We start from the raw sequence: 16,915 nt of genomic DNA on the forward strand, positions 1-16,915 counted from the left end.
AGAGAGAGAAAGATAGGAGTATCTACTTTTAAATGGTTGGTGGAGAATGTCTTCTCTATCTATCTCTCTATGTCTTTGTTGTAGTATTACCCCAAATCCCTCAGTATTTGACAACTTCTGTCACCTCCTCCCCTCATTGTAAAAACTGACACCAACGTATTACTATTTCCCTTAAACTTCGTAAGCAGTTTTGCGTTTGTGTGTCATTTGTGTTTTGCTCAGTGTCTTCTCCCCCCTTTGCCTTTGCCTTTGCCTTTTCCCTGCTCCTCTTGCCCTAAACCTACCCTCCTCCTCCCTCCACTCAGACCATGAGCCCCATCTGCCCCCTGGCACCCCTCCACTCAGGTCCCTCCCACACTCCGCTTGTCTGCTGACAATCTCTGTGAGGTGATCAATGATGGTAGTTAAGTGGGTTGTATGTAGTCAGTGAAGGTAGTTGGTCATTGGAGAAAAGACATGCTAGCAAGAGGACATTTTGTTGTAGTTGGTACTATTCATGCTATTTGTCTTGAACAATAAGACAGCAGGGATTATGGGCCTTTGTCTGGGAGGTCCCAGATTTGACAGAAAGCAGCACACAACCTATTATAGTTTAGAGAGTTTTACATCACACAGTGGATATGCCTCTTTACCTGAAGGATGCATCTGTGTCACAGGCACTAGTATTCCCACTCCACATCCCATGCCATGTGGTTTTCCCATGGATTGTCATACAGAAGCATACATTTACGTGGTGTGATTCTATATACCCATATAGCCACTAGTAGGAGCATCCATTCCTATATAGTTAGTGTGGCCACGGTCATCTCCACCTCCCCAACATGGAAGTGGTTCTGCTGAGGATCGGTTCTAGGTGGTCTCCCAAATGACAATCACATTTTGACCCAAACCAAACCAGACCTAGGAGCCAAGGCAGAACCCGTTACATCTGAGATGTTCTTCTCTCATGTCAGCACCACAGGACGGGACTACAGCTGGCCTCTCCTTCTACAGCACTCAGCCCTACACAAAGAATATACCAAAGCTACACACACACACTTACCTATGAGGGCTGGGCTCTGTAAGGGAACCGAGCCAAAGTATATCGGCACTTCTTGACACAGTAGCACAAAACACACGCGTGCCCACACAAACGTACGCATACACGCAAACACACTGTCAATGTGTCATCACAAAACAAATGTTATTGTATTTACATCCATACCCATACATAACTTACATAGAGAATCAATATCCTAACATCCCACAGACCTCTTTTTCCCCAATGATATTGAGCTGGAATACTGGCCGTTGTGACTGGAGAGGCTAGGTGTGTGCTGCTAGCTGCTGAGATGGACTACCCATTGACTCAGGCTAGTCCTTTGAGGAACTGGGGTCCCTGACAATTTGCACAGTAATAATTTTCTACATTTTATTTGCATTCGTTATTTTCAGTAACAACTGCTCCCTGTCATCTATTTGAATGTCAATCTCTCTGTTTCCCCCAACAGGGGTGAAGTGGGATAACTACTACCGCAGGGGTGCTTCCTGGGACTGTCTGTAAGGGGCAGGGCTTTTTTGGAGCCCATTGCTCCAAGCTCGGAATGTAGGGCAACACCCACCCCCAACCACCTCCAACCAAAACCACAAGCTCCCCCGCCCCTCACAGACACATCCAGTCGCCCCAAAAGGGCTATCAGCTGAGGTCACTTTTCTGTTCATAGTGCTGCCTAGCAACAGTGTACCAATGTGCAAGGGACCCCAGGGGGGCTGCAGCGAAGATTGTAGGAAAGAGCGAGGGATGAGGAGAGATTCTATCTGGATGAATGAGGTATTTTCATTTGTGAAGACGCAGAGTGTGAGAGCGATGGGTCTACAAAATGTTCTGAAAGGGGGATAATAGAGGGGTGATAAAACATGCCAAATGGGCTTCGGTGAGAGGATATTGGGACTAGTCAGAACAACAAACAATCCTTTCTACTCCTCCAATCTGTTTGCATGCACCGGAATGTGATATTCAACGTTGTTTCCATGAATTTTCTCTCTGTAAGACTACTGTTGCTGTCAGCTCTGTGCGGACCTGATTTTGCCCCCTTCCTCAGTCTCAAACATACTGCCTAGGGGGCCCTGAATGTAATTTGTCCCTTTGAAATGCTGTACAGTATAGTCAAAGTGCCCCCTTCCATCCACCCACCGCCATTACCCCCGAGGGCTTGTACCTGCTATCCTTACCACCCTACACCCCAAATCCTTCCACGTCTTCCTTGAGCTGTACATACTCACTGTTTTTAGAACAGGTTAACTGAAAGAGCACTCCAACACTATTGTATTGTGACACATTCCGCATTTTGGTTCCTCTTTACTTGAGTTCCTCTTTTTATATAACAATAGAATGGAGTTATCTGTGGTATTATTGGTCCTCGTGTATTATCATTACTACAGTATTATTGATTGATTTATATTGAGGAAAAAGTTGTTTTCTGACTGTTTGGTTTCACAGGAATCTCCCAGCATTGTTTCTGTTCACAGAGATAGTAGGGTTGAATCTTACCTGCTTCGTCATAAAATGTGAAATGTAAAGTTTAAATATATGTACTGTAAGTGGTCTTTGTCCATGTATTGAACATGTAATGAAAACAAATAAAAACTGTCAGCATAGTCACATGTTTAATCAATGCATTTCTTTGCAACACTGGTTTTATAAAAAATGATTGACAATGTGTTTTTCTCTTGCTTCCACTGATGCTGGAGGTGGTAAAGATCTGCACACAACAAACTACACACTGTCAAGTTGTATAACGTTTACCCAAAATGAACCTTGTAGGAAACAACCATCGAATCACTGTAGGCATACAGCATTTGGTCAACGGGGCTGTAGTTGAGGGACTGGATGTTGGTGGACATTTTCTTGATCTCCATACCGATGTCATAACGCTCCCGGCCGCTCACAGTATCAAAGGAGTAGAAGATCTCCTCTGCTTCCTTACTCAGGTACCGCGTGGCGTAGAGCACACCGCACGCCATAAATGTGTTGGTCACAGCCCGCTTGTGAGCTGAAGTGGTCCAGGTCCGGCCCAGGGTGGGAGGACTGTCAGGGATCACCTCAGCGAGGATCAGGTTACCAAAGTTATCAGGGGTGCTGTAGATCACCCAGACACCAGACTCATCAGTAGCCAGGTCCATGTCAGTGTAACCATAACAAGCATCCAGATGGCAGAAGTTGAACTTGCTGTTGAACCCAGTACCTTTGGGCAGGCCCATGGTGGTGACTGTTTTTGCTGTGATGTTGAAGCGGCAGACAGCGTCCTTGTTGTAGCAGTTGTAGTAGAGGGCGTCCCCATACATTACAACGTTAGGCCCCTGGATGGTGTTGGTGGTGGGGTTGGAGGAGTGAATCGCCACACTGCCTGGAACACTGACCCCCACAACCAGAGAGCTCAGACTGCTATAACGTCTCACAAAGTTAGAGAAGACATTGCTTGAAGTCAAAGGCACTATCCAAAACCAGCTCTCCTTCCCTGCAGCAGGTTTGGGGTCGCGACCCCAGGAGCCATAAGTATATGAGGCACCATACTCAGTGACTGAATATGTGTTGGGACCAGTCACGCTCCGAAGGTGTCCCAGGGGACAGTTTCCTACATGAGACACAGAATGAACATGATGACAGTGACACCAGAGTATCAAAAAACTCTTAAAATGCAGAAAGTTTTAGATTTCAATACAGGCGTTGCTGTGGGAGAAGGCATGAGAAGACGAACCAGGTGCAGGTTCAGGGGGTGGGGCAGTAGGATGGTGGCCGTTCTGGCACTGGTCCAAGTCCCTCCTCAGACGTTTGTTAACCTCCTTTCCCCTGACCACCTGCATGTTGTCAAATGTCTCCAGCTTCCCCATCTCTTCTTTGAGCTCCTGCAGCTGGGAAGAAGAGCACCTGATCATTCCTCAACACATATAATCAAACTGAGCATCGACGCTTCTCTACAACACCTCTAAACTCATACTGTATATGGTCGTCATAAATGTTCATACAGTATATAATGTAACTATAATGCATTTTTAATCAGATGTGGCATGACCATTGCTAAGGTAAAGTATTTTAGGCAACTTCTTGAGTAAAATGTTGTTTGATCTCCAGTAAGGCTCCTTACCTGTTCAGCAGTATCTGTGTTGAGGCGTTGGTGGCTGTGAGTGGTACTGTTGAGTTTGGCGATGAGGTTCTGGATCTCAGACAGTTCGTTCTCTATGACCTGAAGAGACACCGTCCCATACAGATCCCCATCGTCCTCCTGCTCCAGCACTGACACATCAGCCTCCAGCTGGGGTAGACGCCTCTTCAGACCCAGCAACAGACCCTCCACCTCCATAGTCTACAGGTGAACAGGAGATACACTCTTTGGAAAAAAAAGGTACTATGTAGAATCTAAAAGGGTTCTTTGGCTGTCCCCACAGGAGAACCCTTTGAAGAACCCTTGTTAGTTCCAGATAGAACACTTTTGGTTCCAAGTAGAACTGTTTGGGGTTCCATGTAGAACCCTTTCCACAGCATGGAACCCACAATGGTTCTACCTGGAACCAAAAATAGTTCTACCTGGAACCAAAAACGGTTTTACCTGGAACCAAAAAGGCTTCTCAGTTGGGGACAGCAGAATGACCCTTTTATAGGGAACATCCACTATTACTTTATTTACTTTTATACACAATGAAATGTGAAATATCAGAGATCTGTTTCTCACTATTTGTAGTAATTGTTTTAGAGAAAGTGGGAATTTAGAAACAGGATTTTCGAAGCATGTCTCTTACCTGCTGTGGAGTGATGTTTTTAGTGCACTTTGAGGCACTGTTCTCTACAGTCTGCAGCTTGTCATGAGGGAAGGGGTGCTCAGAGTTCTTCAGGTCACACACACAGTCACTGGGCGAAGACTGGGAGAAATGAGAGCAAACAATATTATAGTACACATCTGCAGAACATTATTGACATTTATTTTTGTAAAGATTTTGCTGTTGCTTATTGTTCCTGCATGTCATATAGAAAACATGTATTCTGGGCTGAGCAGGACAGTGTCCTTACCTGAGGGAGGATGGAGACAAGCCCAGTGAACATCAATGCGAACACCAGAGAGGACTTCATGTTTGGCTAGAGGACAGTGTGGATGTGAGACCAGTTGCTCTACGAACCATGGAAATATGCAAGGGGATCTGTGACTCTCTCTTGTGCAATTCGCCACTAGGCATGTGGTGGGTGGTGCTGAGGAGAATAGCGGTAAGAGAAGAAAAATAGGGAAGAAAAAATGATGAGGATTTCATTTTTGGAGTATGTCTTGTGTGTGGTAAGGAAGAAATCAGGAACGGAAACTAAACATGTTTGTGTGACATGACAGCTACTTCTGTTCAAGAAGACGACAGGAGAGATGATAACATAAACCTGATTACTCAAGAGCTTAACATAACTTACTCTCAGTTCCACTGTTTGCCACACTTGGTTTGTGCAATTAAATTATGGGCTCTTCAGTGCGGGCCGTTCTACTGCCAGTGTTCGTCTACGGAGATTGGATGGCTGTGTGCTCGATTGTATGCACCTGTCAGCACCTGTCAGCAACGGGGTGTCCACATACTTTGCCTTCCATAAAATAAAGAATACCTGTTCTTTATCAATCCCATCTGATCTTTGAAGATGACAGATTCTCGCTATACACTTTAGTGAGTAGCTTTATGTCTATGTTCAGTAGAGATGTGAGGCCATAAGAGTTTGGCAGCATTTTCACGTTCGGATGAAAAGCGTGCCCAGAGTAAACTTCCTTCTACTCAGGCCCAGAAGCTAATATATGCATATTATTAGTAGATTTGGAAAAAAACTATCTGAAGTTTCTAAAACTGTTTGAATGATGTCTGTGAGTATAACATAACTCCTATGGCAGGCAAAAAGCTGAGAAAAATCCAACCAGGAAGTGGGAAATCTGAGGTTTGTAGTTTTTCAACTCATCGCCTTTCTAATATACAGTGTAAATGGGGTCATATTGCACTTCCTAAGACTTCCACTAGATGTCAACAGTCTTTAGAACCTTGTTTGAGGCTTCTACTGTGAAGAGGGAGAGAATGAGAGCTGTTTCAACCAGGTGTCTGGCAGAATGCCATGACCTGCGTTCCATTGCATTTCTAAAGACAAAGGAACTGTCCGGTTGAAACATTATTGAAGATAATGTTAAAAACATCCTAAAGATTGATTCTATACATCGTTTGACATGTTTCTACGAACTATCATATAACTTTTTGGACTTTTCGTCTGAACTTTCGCCTGGACTTGCCCGCGCCTCGTAAGTTTGGATTTGTGAACTAAACGCGCTAACAAAAAGGAGGTATTTGGACATAAATGATGGACTTTAGCGAACAAAACAAACATTTATTGTGGAACTGGGATTCCTGGGAGTGCATACTGATGAAGATCATCAAAGGTAAGTGAATATTTATAATGTTATTTCTGACTTCTGTTGACTCCACAACATGGCGGGTATCTGTATGGCTTGTTTTTGTGTCTGAGCGCCGTACTCAGATTATTGCATGGTGTGCTTTTTTCGTAAAGCTTTTTTGAGATATGACACCGCGGTTGCATTAAGGAGAAGTATATCTTCAATTCTGTGCATAACACTTGTAACTTTTATCATTACTGAACATAACGCGCCAATGTAAACTGAGATTTTTGGATATAAATATGAACTTTATCGAACAAAACATACATGTATTGTGTAACATGAAGTCCTATGAGTGCCATCTGATGAAGATCATCAAAGGTTAGTGATTAATTTTATCTCTATTTCTGCTTTTTGTGACTCCCCTCTTTGGCTGGAAAATGGCTGTATGTTTTTTGTGACCAGGCTCTGACCCAACATAATCATATGGTGTGCTTTCGCTGTAAAGCCTTTTTGAAATCGGACACAATGGGTAGATTAACAAGAAGTTAAGCTTGAATTTGGTGTATTGCACTTGTGAATGTATGAAAGTTAAATATTTAAAAAATATATTTTTGAATTTTGCGCTCTGCCTTTTCAGCGGATGTTGTCGAGGGGTTCCGCTAGCCTCAAGAAGTTTTTAAAGGAGTATCACTTTTAAAATATGAGGTAGTAGTGGGATTAGCTTATCTGGAGACCATCTGGGGCTAAGGCATTTCCCACTACACAAGACACATAATGCTTGGGTGGTTGCATTATTTGAGAATGTTTCCTCAAACTCTGCCTCCAGCTCAGAATCAGTGTAGATATGCTGGTGTGTAAATGTATCCACAATGCACAACATGTTTCATACCATAATTTTGGTGAAATGTGGACCTCAGCAAAGTGGGTTGTGCAGTAAGGGAAATGTGAGTTGCACAGAGGTAAAAATATGGAACATTGTTCCCGTCACTGATTCCACCACAAACCCAGCACATGTCCATATTTTGGTTTGATGGTTTCATAACCTCTGAATTTACATAGACGGAACTGCCTTCTACAGCAAAAGTATTCACATCTGTGGCTTTTGTGCATCTGTGAATGTGTGTGTGCTTAAAATACAATGTTGTTCCTTTTAATTTCAGTGTGCCATGGGTACTCTAATGCTGCAGTTCTACTCTTTGTCCACACTGCCTGTCTACTGTTTTATGTTTCCTATCTCATCTAATACATTTTTTAAACTTCTACAGGTTTATGCTCATTGTTACTAAAGCAAACCTCAAATGTTCTTATTGTTACGTGTCATGTATTACTTATTTCTAAAGGATTGAAAGTGTGTTTTGTTGATGTAGATGTTTTTATTTGGGTGTATGTAGATAGAATAACATGCTTTTCTCTGCATACTGTGCATGTGTACACAAAGGGTAATGGTGATGACCAGCACATCCCTGGCCTCAAACAGGATGACTTGTATTCATGCCAGGTGAACAGTATCTAGGCCCAGGATCTCCAACAGGACCCAAGCAATTCTGAAAGTACATGCAATTTTTGCATGTGTTCCATTGCAAACTGTCATAAACATAAAGCTCTCGGCTACTAGTGCAAGCCTCTCTACACTGGCTTTCTGTGAAGGCAAGGGCTGATTTCAAGGTTTTACTGCTAACCTACAAAGCATTACATGGGCTTGCTCCTACCTATTTTTCCGATTTGGTCCTGCCGTACATACCTACACGTACGCTACGGTCACAAGACGCAGGAATCCTTACTGTCCCTAGAATTTCTTAGCAAACAGCTGGAGGCAGGGCTTTCTCCTATAGAGCCCCATTTTTATGGAATGGTCTGCCAATCCATCTGAGAGACGCAGACTCGGTCTCAACCTTTAAGTCTTTATTGAAGACTCATCTCTTCAGTAGGTCCTGTGATTGAGTGTAGTCTGGCCCAGGAGTGTGAAGGTGAAAGGAAAGGCACTGGAGCAACGAACCGCCCTTGCTGTCTCTGCCTGGCCGGTTCCTCTCTCTCCACTGGGATTCTCTGCCTCTAACCCTATTACAGGGGCTGAGTCACTGGCTTACTGGTGCTCTTCCATGCCGTCCCTAGGAGGGGTGCGTCACTTGAGTGGGTTGAGTCAACCCCCCTTGGGTTGTGCCGTGGGGGAGATCTTCGTGGGCTATACTCGGCCTTGTCTCAGGATGGTAAGTTGGTGGTTGAAGATATCCCTGTAGTGGTGTGGGGGCTGTGCTTTGGCAAAGTGGGTGGGGTTATATCCTGCCTGTTTGGCCCTGTCCGGGGGTATCGTCGGACAGGGCCACAGTGTCTCCCGACCCCTCCTGTCTCAGCCTCCAGTATTTATGCTGCAATAGTTTATGTGTCGGGGGGCTAGGGTCAGTCTGTTATATCTGGAGTATTTCTCCTGTCTTATCCGGTGTCCTGTGTGAATTTAAGTATGCTCTCTCTAACTCTCGCTCTCTTGTTTCTCTTTCTCTCTTTCTCTCTTTCTTTCTTTCTCTCTCTCGGAGGACCTGAGCCCTAGGACCATGCCTCAGGACTACCTGGCCTGATGACTCCTTGCTGCCCCCAGTCCACCTGGCCATGTTGCTGCTCCAGTTTAACTGTTCTGCCTGCGGCTATGGAACCCTGACCTGTTCATCAGACGTGCTACCTGTCCCAGACCTGCTGTTTTCAACTCTCTAGAGATAGCAGGAGTGGTAGAGATACTCTGAATGATCGGCTATGAAAAGCCAACTGACATTTACTTCTGAGGTGCTGACCTGTTGCACCCTCGACAACCACTGTGATTATTATTATTTGACCATGCTGGTCATCTATGAACATTTGAACATCTTGGCCATGTTCTGTTATAATCTCCACCTGGCACAGCCAGAAGAGGACTGGCCACCCCTCATAGCCTGGTTCCTTTCTAGGTTTCTTCCTAGGTTCTGGCCTTTCTGGGGAGTTTTTCCTAGCCACCGTGCTTCTACACCTGCATTGCTTGCTGTTTTGGGGTTTTAGGCTGTCACGTTGTGACATCAGCTGATGTAAGAAGGCTTTATAAATACATTTGATTGATTGATACTATCCAATCAAAGCCACTGATCCCACTCTGCAGCAGTAGGCCTAACAGAAACATTGCTAGACCAATTCCTCTCTTTCTAAATGTTAAACTAAAGGGGAATTACAAAAAAAAACTAAAACATTATTATTATTTCTTACCTCAAAATTGGTATTCTGATGTGATTTAAGCATTGACATGGACTATTTATCTATTAATAATCGTAATATCGAGAGTAAAAAACTCAATTTAAAAAAGAAATAGGACAGGAAAAATAAAACACAGAAAACAGAATTCTAGAAAATACAAATGATAATTTTATGGGGCCCCTTATAGTTGTTCATGAACCATTGTTTTGATATGCATATTAACAGAAAACACATATCTTGTACACCAAGGACCCGGGGAAGAGTTGCTGGGTCGAAGAATGTGCATATTTGAAAGATATTTTTTTTTTAAAGTAGCTTGCGACGTGTATTTTTTTTTATTTTTTAAGTAGCTCTCATGCTAGAAAAGGTTGGAGACCCCTGGTCTAGGCGTTCCCTGGCCTCAAGTTCGAGGGGGTTATGCAGTTGGTGCAGGACTGTGGAGAATTCCTGCAAAAACATGTAACGGTGAGTTAGGTGTGTCACAGTGGGCTAGGTGTTTTACAGTGGTGTCACGTTCTGACCTTTATTTCCTTTGTTTTGTCTTTATTTAGTATGGTCAGGGCGTGAGTTGGGGTGGGCAGTCTATGTGTGTTTTTCTATGTTGGGGTTTTGTGTTCGGCCTGGTATGATTCTCAATCAGAGGCAGCTGTCAATCGTTGTCCCTGATTGAGAATCATACTTAGGTAGCCTGGGTTTCACTTTTGGTTTGTGGGTGTTTGTTTCCGTGTCAGTGTTTGTCGCCACACGGTACTGTTTCGTTTGATCATCGTTTATTGTTTTTGTTCCTGTGTTCAGTTTTTTGGATTTATATTAAAGACATGAACACTTACCACGCTGCGCTTTGGTCCTCCTCTCTTCCACATTACGACGATCGTTACAAGTGGGCTATGATTATGTTCTGACATGGTTTCCTGTTCCATAAACAACATAACCATGGACATATGATCAAAATCAAAACGATGTTTTGCGGTAATCAGTGTGCATTTTAAGTTGATTGATATTTTTATTTCTCAACTGATTGTTAGGTGATGCTTTCCAGCGAGAGGCTTCCTCAGATCCAGGCCACTATTGAGAACATGACTGCTAGCCAGGAGCCGTACCAGCACCTGCGTCAGCTAGCCAATGAACTGAGGGAGCTGGAGGCTTCATACACCAAGACATGCCAAGTGATCAGACTCAAAAATGGACCAAAGAGGTACATATAGTATAGTTCACTTTATTACATGTCATCTTGGCCGATCTTTTTTTGTACGATTTTATTTGATCTTTTATAAACAATACAAAACATTCACATCATACAAACATCAACTACATCACACCTGCCCAGACCCACTAGACCACACCCCCATCTCCAGCTCCCACATCACTCTCCGCATCACTCTCCGCATCACTCTCCGCATCACTCTCCGCATCACTCTCCGCCACATAGCCTCAAACTGCACCATTTTGTTTTTCTCTCCGTCGCCCAGCACTTTACATTTTTACACAATAAAGCATTTGACCTTTCTATTGCATTAACAACAGAGGATTGGTTGTTTTCCAGTTTTTTAAGTATACATTTTTTAAAGATCTTGGCCCAATCTAACACATAACAACATAGCGGGCCAGCTGCCTCTCAACGTAAAATTATATAGATTAATTAACAACATGTAATACAATCTAGCCGAAGCGGTTATCAATGCATCTCAGATGGGTAAGAAATGAGAGCTTGCAAAGGCCTTTCTCTGGGTACTCTAATGTGTCATGTGCTAATAATGTCTCTTCACTGTGTGTCTCCCAGATCGATACGGTGCGTAAGGAGGTAGATACTGTAGGATGCATTTGTCAAACACCTTTAACATGAAGATGGTGAAAGAAAAGTGCAGCTTTCTGAAGAATGGCATGGAGTCCTGTAGGACAATCCCAGATCAGTTCATAAATGAGTGTAAATGTGTGTTTTTGAGAGACAGCTCAGATACCTTAGGCCAGCATTTCCCAAACTCGGTCCACACCCCGAAGACCAGGAGGGCAGTGAGGACTTCTACTGTATTCAGCCCCTTGTGAACGGCCACAGACTGGGGAACATCGTTCGCCGTTACAGCCCCTATGACAACTTCATGACCTCCAAGAACCACGAGGATGTGTCCGTGGCACCGTCCCACAGCCTTGCTAATGCCATCTAGGGCTCCGGCACCGTGGTATGGTGAGGCAGTGTTCTATAACTGCTGCGACTCCGCTGAGCTGGCCCGCTATGACCTACAGACCAAGGTCACAAGTCGTCTGAAGATACCTGACGTCGGCTACAACAACTAGTTCCCCTACTGCTACTACAACTGTAAAGACTGGACCGACATCGACTTTTCTGCTGATGAGACTGGGTTATCTCCAGCACCGGGGTAACCATGGTGCTGAGCCAGCTAGACAGTTCCTAATATTCTGTACACTCAGTGTAGAAACAGTGTGTACTGTGTGAGAATTCCTAATTTTGCTGTTTTTCTGCTTATCTTTATAATGTTGACTTCTTCCTAAATAAATTAAATCACAGCGATGTTAAATAAGGGTTGGCTAGAATTAGATTTGAAATGTCTTGAAGTGCTATAAACATGATAAACACACTGAAATGGGCTCTAAATTATTTCATTCAGTCAGGCATTCACTTTTATTTCCTCAAAGCTACTGAGGTAGACATACAGTGCAGCACAATAGTCTGAATGAAATATGGTTAAATTACACACAGGCGCGCACACACACACACACATACGTACACACAAGCGCCCTGTGTAGCCTTGAAGTATCCATAGTAGCGCTCTTGTTTCCTGCAAAAAAATATTTAAATAAATCATTTTTAAAAGCCACTAGATATGAGCCCTTTGTCCAAAATAGAAAGTAATATTTCAATACTCTTGTTCTGTAAATATTGTACCAGAATCTTCTTAGGCTTGACTCCATTTTCATCTTCCATCTCATACGTCTCTGCATCCAATGACAGGTCTAAAGGACTGGGAGGTGAGCTGATAGGTTCACAGGGAGATTCTGGGTCATTCTGGTCGGAATCATCGAAAAACAGAACACCCTTATAGCAAAGTAATACTGTTTAATGTCACATTCAAACATAGTTATACAATAATGTATAAAAACTGCTTCTCAGTAACCGATATCAGTAAGCTAGTATGGTCAGCAGAGGGTGCTGGGAGAACTAATAACAGGGAACAAAAGAACACACATTAGAACATGTATTCAAAGCTATAAACACTGACCTGAGTCGCAAATCACCTGCCTCTCTAGGAGCTGTCGTGTCTTCCTTAGTTTATACTCCAAGAACTGCTGTTCTATACACATAAACAGAACACATGAATGAATACCTTAGAATTCTATACAGTATTGTGGATAAGTCTGATCACAACTACCGTAAGTAGGGCCTGACATTGACAGACACACACTACTGTGGCCAAGAAACCAATGTGAAACAGACCTACTCTGTGCCGTCGCTCTCTCTCCTTGTCCAACTCATTGTTTAGGGTTTCCACTTCTCTCCTCTGTAGCTCCAACTGAATGTGTTAACACAAATGTATTGAATGTACAGTTATCTAGCAGGGCTTTATATTCCATAAAATATCCTCTTATGGCTGGTTAGTCTCACCTGTTCTCTAAGGGTCTTGACCTCTCTGACCAGCCTTGTCACACACACTGCCTGCTGCTGGTAGGCTGCCAGGGCCTTGGTGCTCCTGACAGAGATAAAGACACAACAATTAGCATCTGACAGGGCACAACCCTGACAAGCATGGCACATCGTAATGTGTGGTCTTATGTTATGATGACACTTTCTCAGTGTACGTAGAGAAACATTTTTATTTTTTATTTTACTTTTATTTTACGAGGCAGGTCAATTAAAAACAAAGTACGGCCTGGCACGAGGCAAAAAAAAAGCCAGTAATAATACTGAGACATTTCTGTGTAACCTATGTGTTACTTTACATACTCTCTGCTCTAATAAACAATGTTAACCAGGGGTGGTCTGTATGAGCACAGCGGGAGAGCACCATGCTGTGTGCTCAACTCACGCCATCTCCACCTCCAGCTCCAGCAGCATCAAGGAAAACCCTGGGTTACGGCTCTCTGACTCTGAAGAACGAGAGGAGAGAGGACATGTTACGGCTTCATTGATATGGCCTGTACTGAGCTCCCTGTGTGGTTCATGTGAGGTGGCTCACCGGTGATGGAGGGAGGGAGGTAACTCACTGGTGGTGGAGGGAGGTAGGTAACTCATTAGCGTGGTGTTGGTCCATTCATCCCTCACTTCTCTGATGAAAGACAGAAAGAGGTAGATGTAAACAACACCTGTAACACCATGGACTGGTGGTGGTGATGTGTTTCAGTACCGGAACTTGTCGTTGAGCAGGGCATCGTCAGTGAGTCCACAGCATGAGAAGAAGTCAGCGTGAGCGAGGAACGCATCGTAGGCCCCACACACAGACTGGGTCTTTAGTAGCTGACCACCACAGAGGGACACAGAGAACAAAGGTAAGCTTTTGATACTGCACCATCATCGCAAACAGATGCTGATGGTAGAACTGGGATTGACATTTACAACCATGTGAAATATTGCAGTGTGAAAAGCTGTAAGCCCTCTCATGGCCAGCAGGGGAGCTCTAACCACACACAGAGACAGAGCAGATCAAAGATGCTGAGGGACTGTGGCAGCAGCCAGTGCGCTGCCCTGATTTGGCTGACACACCCTAGCTACTGACATAATAACAGACTGCTGGTCCATAGTTAAAGAAAATGTACATTCTGTATAGTTAACTCTCTATGGTTACAGTAAACTGACCTTTCATTATGTATCACTTTTAGTTAGTAATATTATTTTTAACTGGATTTGCCTACTATTCTTTCATCTTGCTCCTTCCTATTTTTCAAACCATAGCCCAACATTACAGAGATAATTTATTCTAATTTCAGGTTCTCACTAAAGCAGGGTTTACATAGCTACTGGGAAATGATATATCCCACTGAGCTGAGAAACACATGCCCCAGCCCCACCCTACCTCTATGATGTGGCGACCCACTCCACAGTTCCGATAGCGCTTCCTGGTAGCCATTAGAGATAACTGTAGCCCCTTCTCTCCTGTTGACCTGAAAGGTAAAGGAGGTCAGTCGTTTTTTGTTTTTCAGTTCATGTTATTTGTTGCTTTCACTCAATGTTGTCTTCCTGACTCATGTCCCTATTTTTGCCAATAGCCATTACTATAGCAGTAATGCACATGATGACCACTACTATCATCCCCATTACCAGTAATGGTCTTAATCTCTGTATCGTATGCATTAGTGATGACCCCCACCAGTTATGGTCATTAGCTAGCTAGCATCTATGCCTGAGTTGATCACTCTCTTTATGGCCATTAATGTCTCGGTTAATACTGATTGTTATGTCCATAAGTAACCACTGGGGTAATACCAGGTTAAAAGCTTAATACGTCCACATTGGATTAATATTCCTGTTTCTATTTTAGGAGCACACGCAATGGACTGGTGAGGAGCTAAAGCAGCAGAGCTGAACCACTCCTAAGCTGCAAACTCTCTTTTTCTCTCTGTCCTCAGCATTCACTTTACTGGACAAACTGTGAACGTGTGGAGGCTGGGATCAGAACGGCAGAGGGGGGAGGTGGGGTGAGCCTGGCTGCCATGTTGAAGGCATTGGCACGGAGATAAGATGGGAGGGTGGGGGGCAGCAGTGGAAAGGGAAGCAGTATGCCACTGCTGCTGCTCTTTCATTGGGAGGTAATTACACACTACCTCCCTCACAGCGCAGCATTCAGTTCAGACATCCTCTGAAAATAGACACAGGCGAGCTGAGAGAGGGTGTGGGAGGGATGCAGGCCACAAAGGGTGGGACCCAGACCTGATTTACAGAAGGGGACTTATAATAACAAGGCCTCTTTAATTTTGAAGATATAAATTAAAAAACTATTTTAAAAAACTGGAGGGAATCCACTCAGTCCAAGAGGAGAGGATGGATGGAAATGTGAATGACTGCTAGCTAGACACTGTACCCAGTCTGTTCCCTATCCTAACTGGGTAATTGTGTTTAAGGGCATTTCCCGTATGGCCTTGAGGCTAAAACATTCAGTTTATTATGTCCTGCCTGAGTCATAAAAATGTGGGTTCAAATAGAATGTTTAAAAAATTGTTTATATAGTACCCTGATGTAAATGCATTTTTTTAATATGTAAAAACAGAGACAGGTTCTCTGGAATTGCTATGATGTTGACATAAGACTGAAAAAGGAGAAATAACAGAAAACAGAATTGGGGAGAGAAATGTAGATGAAGACACACAAGGAAATTATGTTTCTTTGACAAAACCTCAGCAAAAAGTTTAGTATCTCTAAGTTTGAGGTGTAACCTGTCCAAAAACCCTATCACTTCATAGTTGATCATTTTCCTCCATTACATTTTGACTGTAATCATTTTCATTTTTAGCCCAGTACTGTATGTCCCTTTGTATCTGATATATTGCACCTGCCTTCATTTCATACTGCTACTCACAATGTCTTTCATTTGTACGCTACAGCCCCTACAATGAGTGACTCAGCTCCCACGGCTGTGGGCAAGATCTGTTGGTCGTCTCCTCGAGCCTTTCTCTGTGCCCTCCTCTCCCGTGCCCTGGCAAGGAACTCCTCCAACCCCGTACAGAAGGTCTCCCACGCAGACGCAGACCTGCAGGGATGGAACACTGCACAGTTTAGACTCACAGAGATGGACTGACTCTGCCAAATAATCCTTCTACCATAAGAGGAATAATGGTATAGCTAGGTAATGAGATGCTTATAAGACACTCTTAGAAGCTAGGCCTAAGAGAACTGACACAATGAAGACAACTGACACTATGAAACTATTATACACGCTAATGAGACACACCGAGGCACACAAGAGAGTAAACAAAACTATAAGGTTTTTCACTACAAAACACAACCCGATGTGAAGCCATGTCTCTTACATGTCTGCGGACTGATAATTAATCAGCAAAATAGTGTCTACACACACTGCATTGAATGTCAGGGTTCTATACTATAATGCTTTCATGCTCTGAGAGCTCTGAGCAGTAGTACTTCAGCTCTCTGGGACATCACCTTTTACTCAATGGTATTTCAGTGCTCAGAAATAGAGTAACTTCATAATGATCGGTATGGGTTTATTTCTGCCTATGATAATGCCGTACTGCAGGCAAGAACTGGGCAGTGGGTGTTTTTATATGGGCTCTCCCTTCCAGGAAATGTCATCTCCAAATCATCAGTGCTGATGGTAGTGGCACAGAGTTTCTAAACCCAGAGGCGCAACATC

At 43.6% G+C, this 16,915-nt stretch overlaps 1 protein-coding gene across 1 annotated transcript; it reads right to left on the bottom strand.

Annotated features, from left to right (window-relative positions):
- Positions 1-2,624: 2,624 nt before the first annotated feature.
- Positions 2,625-5,173, bottom strand: LOC120053836 (olfactomedin-4-like). Its single transcript, XM_039001099.1, has 5 exons — positions 5,045-5,173; positions 4,777-4,896; positions 4,125-4,343; positions 3,738-3,891; positions 2,625-3,614 (listed from the first exon to the last, which is right to left on the bottom strand). The coding sequence occupies exons 1-5, from the start codon at positions 5,102-5,104 to the stop codon at positions 2,782-2,784; spliced, it is 1,386 nt and encodes a 461-aa protein (XP_038857027.1). The 5' UTR covers positions 5,105-5,173; the 3' UTR covers positions 2,625-2,781.
- Between the last annotated feature and the right edge of the window lie 11,742 nt (positions 5,174-16,915).

The sequence above is a fragment of the Salvelinus namaycush genome, chromosome 9 (genome assembly GCF_016432855.1).
Source record: "Salvelinus namaycush isolate Seneca chromosome 9, SaNama_1.0, whole genome shotgun sequence".
In the NCBI taxonomy this organism is placed as follows: domain Eukaryota; kingdom Metazoa; phylum Chordata; class Actinopteri; order Salmoniformes; family Salmonidae; genus Salvelinus; species Salvelinus namaycush.

Excerpts from the sequence above, each read along its gene's own strand:
- LOC120053836 (XM_039001099.1), bottom strand. The coding sequence starts at position 5,104 with ATGAAGTCCTCTCTGGTGTTCGCATTGATGTTCACTGGGCTTGTCTCC. Across the intron at positions 3,892-4,124 it reads ACACAGATACTGCTGAACAG|CTGCAGGAGCTCAAAGAAGA; the intron begins GTAAGGAGCCTT and ends TCTTCTTCCCAG. Across the intron at positions 3,615-3,737 it reads ACCCCCTGAACCTGCACCTG|GAAACTGTCCCCTGGGACAC; the intron begins GTTCGTCTTCTC and ends TGTCTCATGTAG.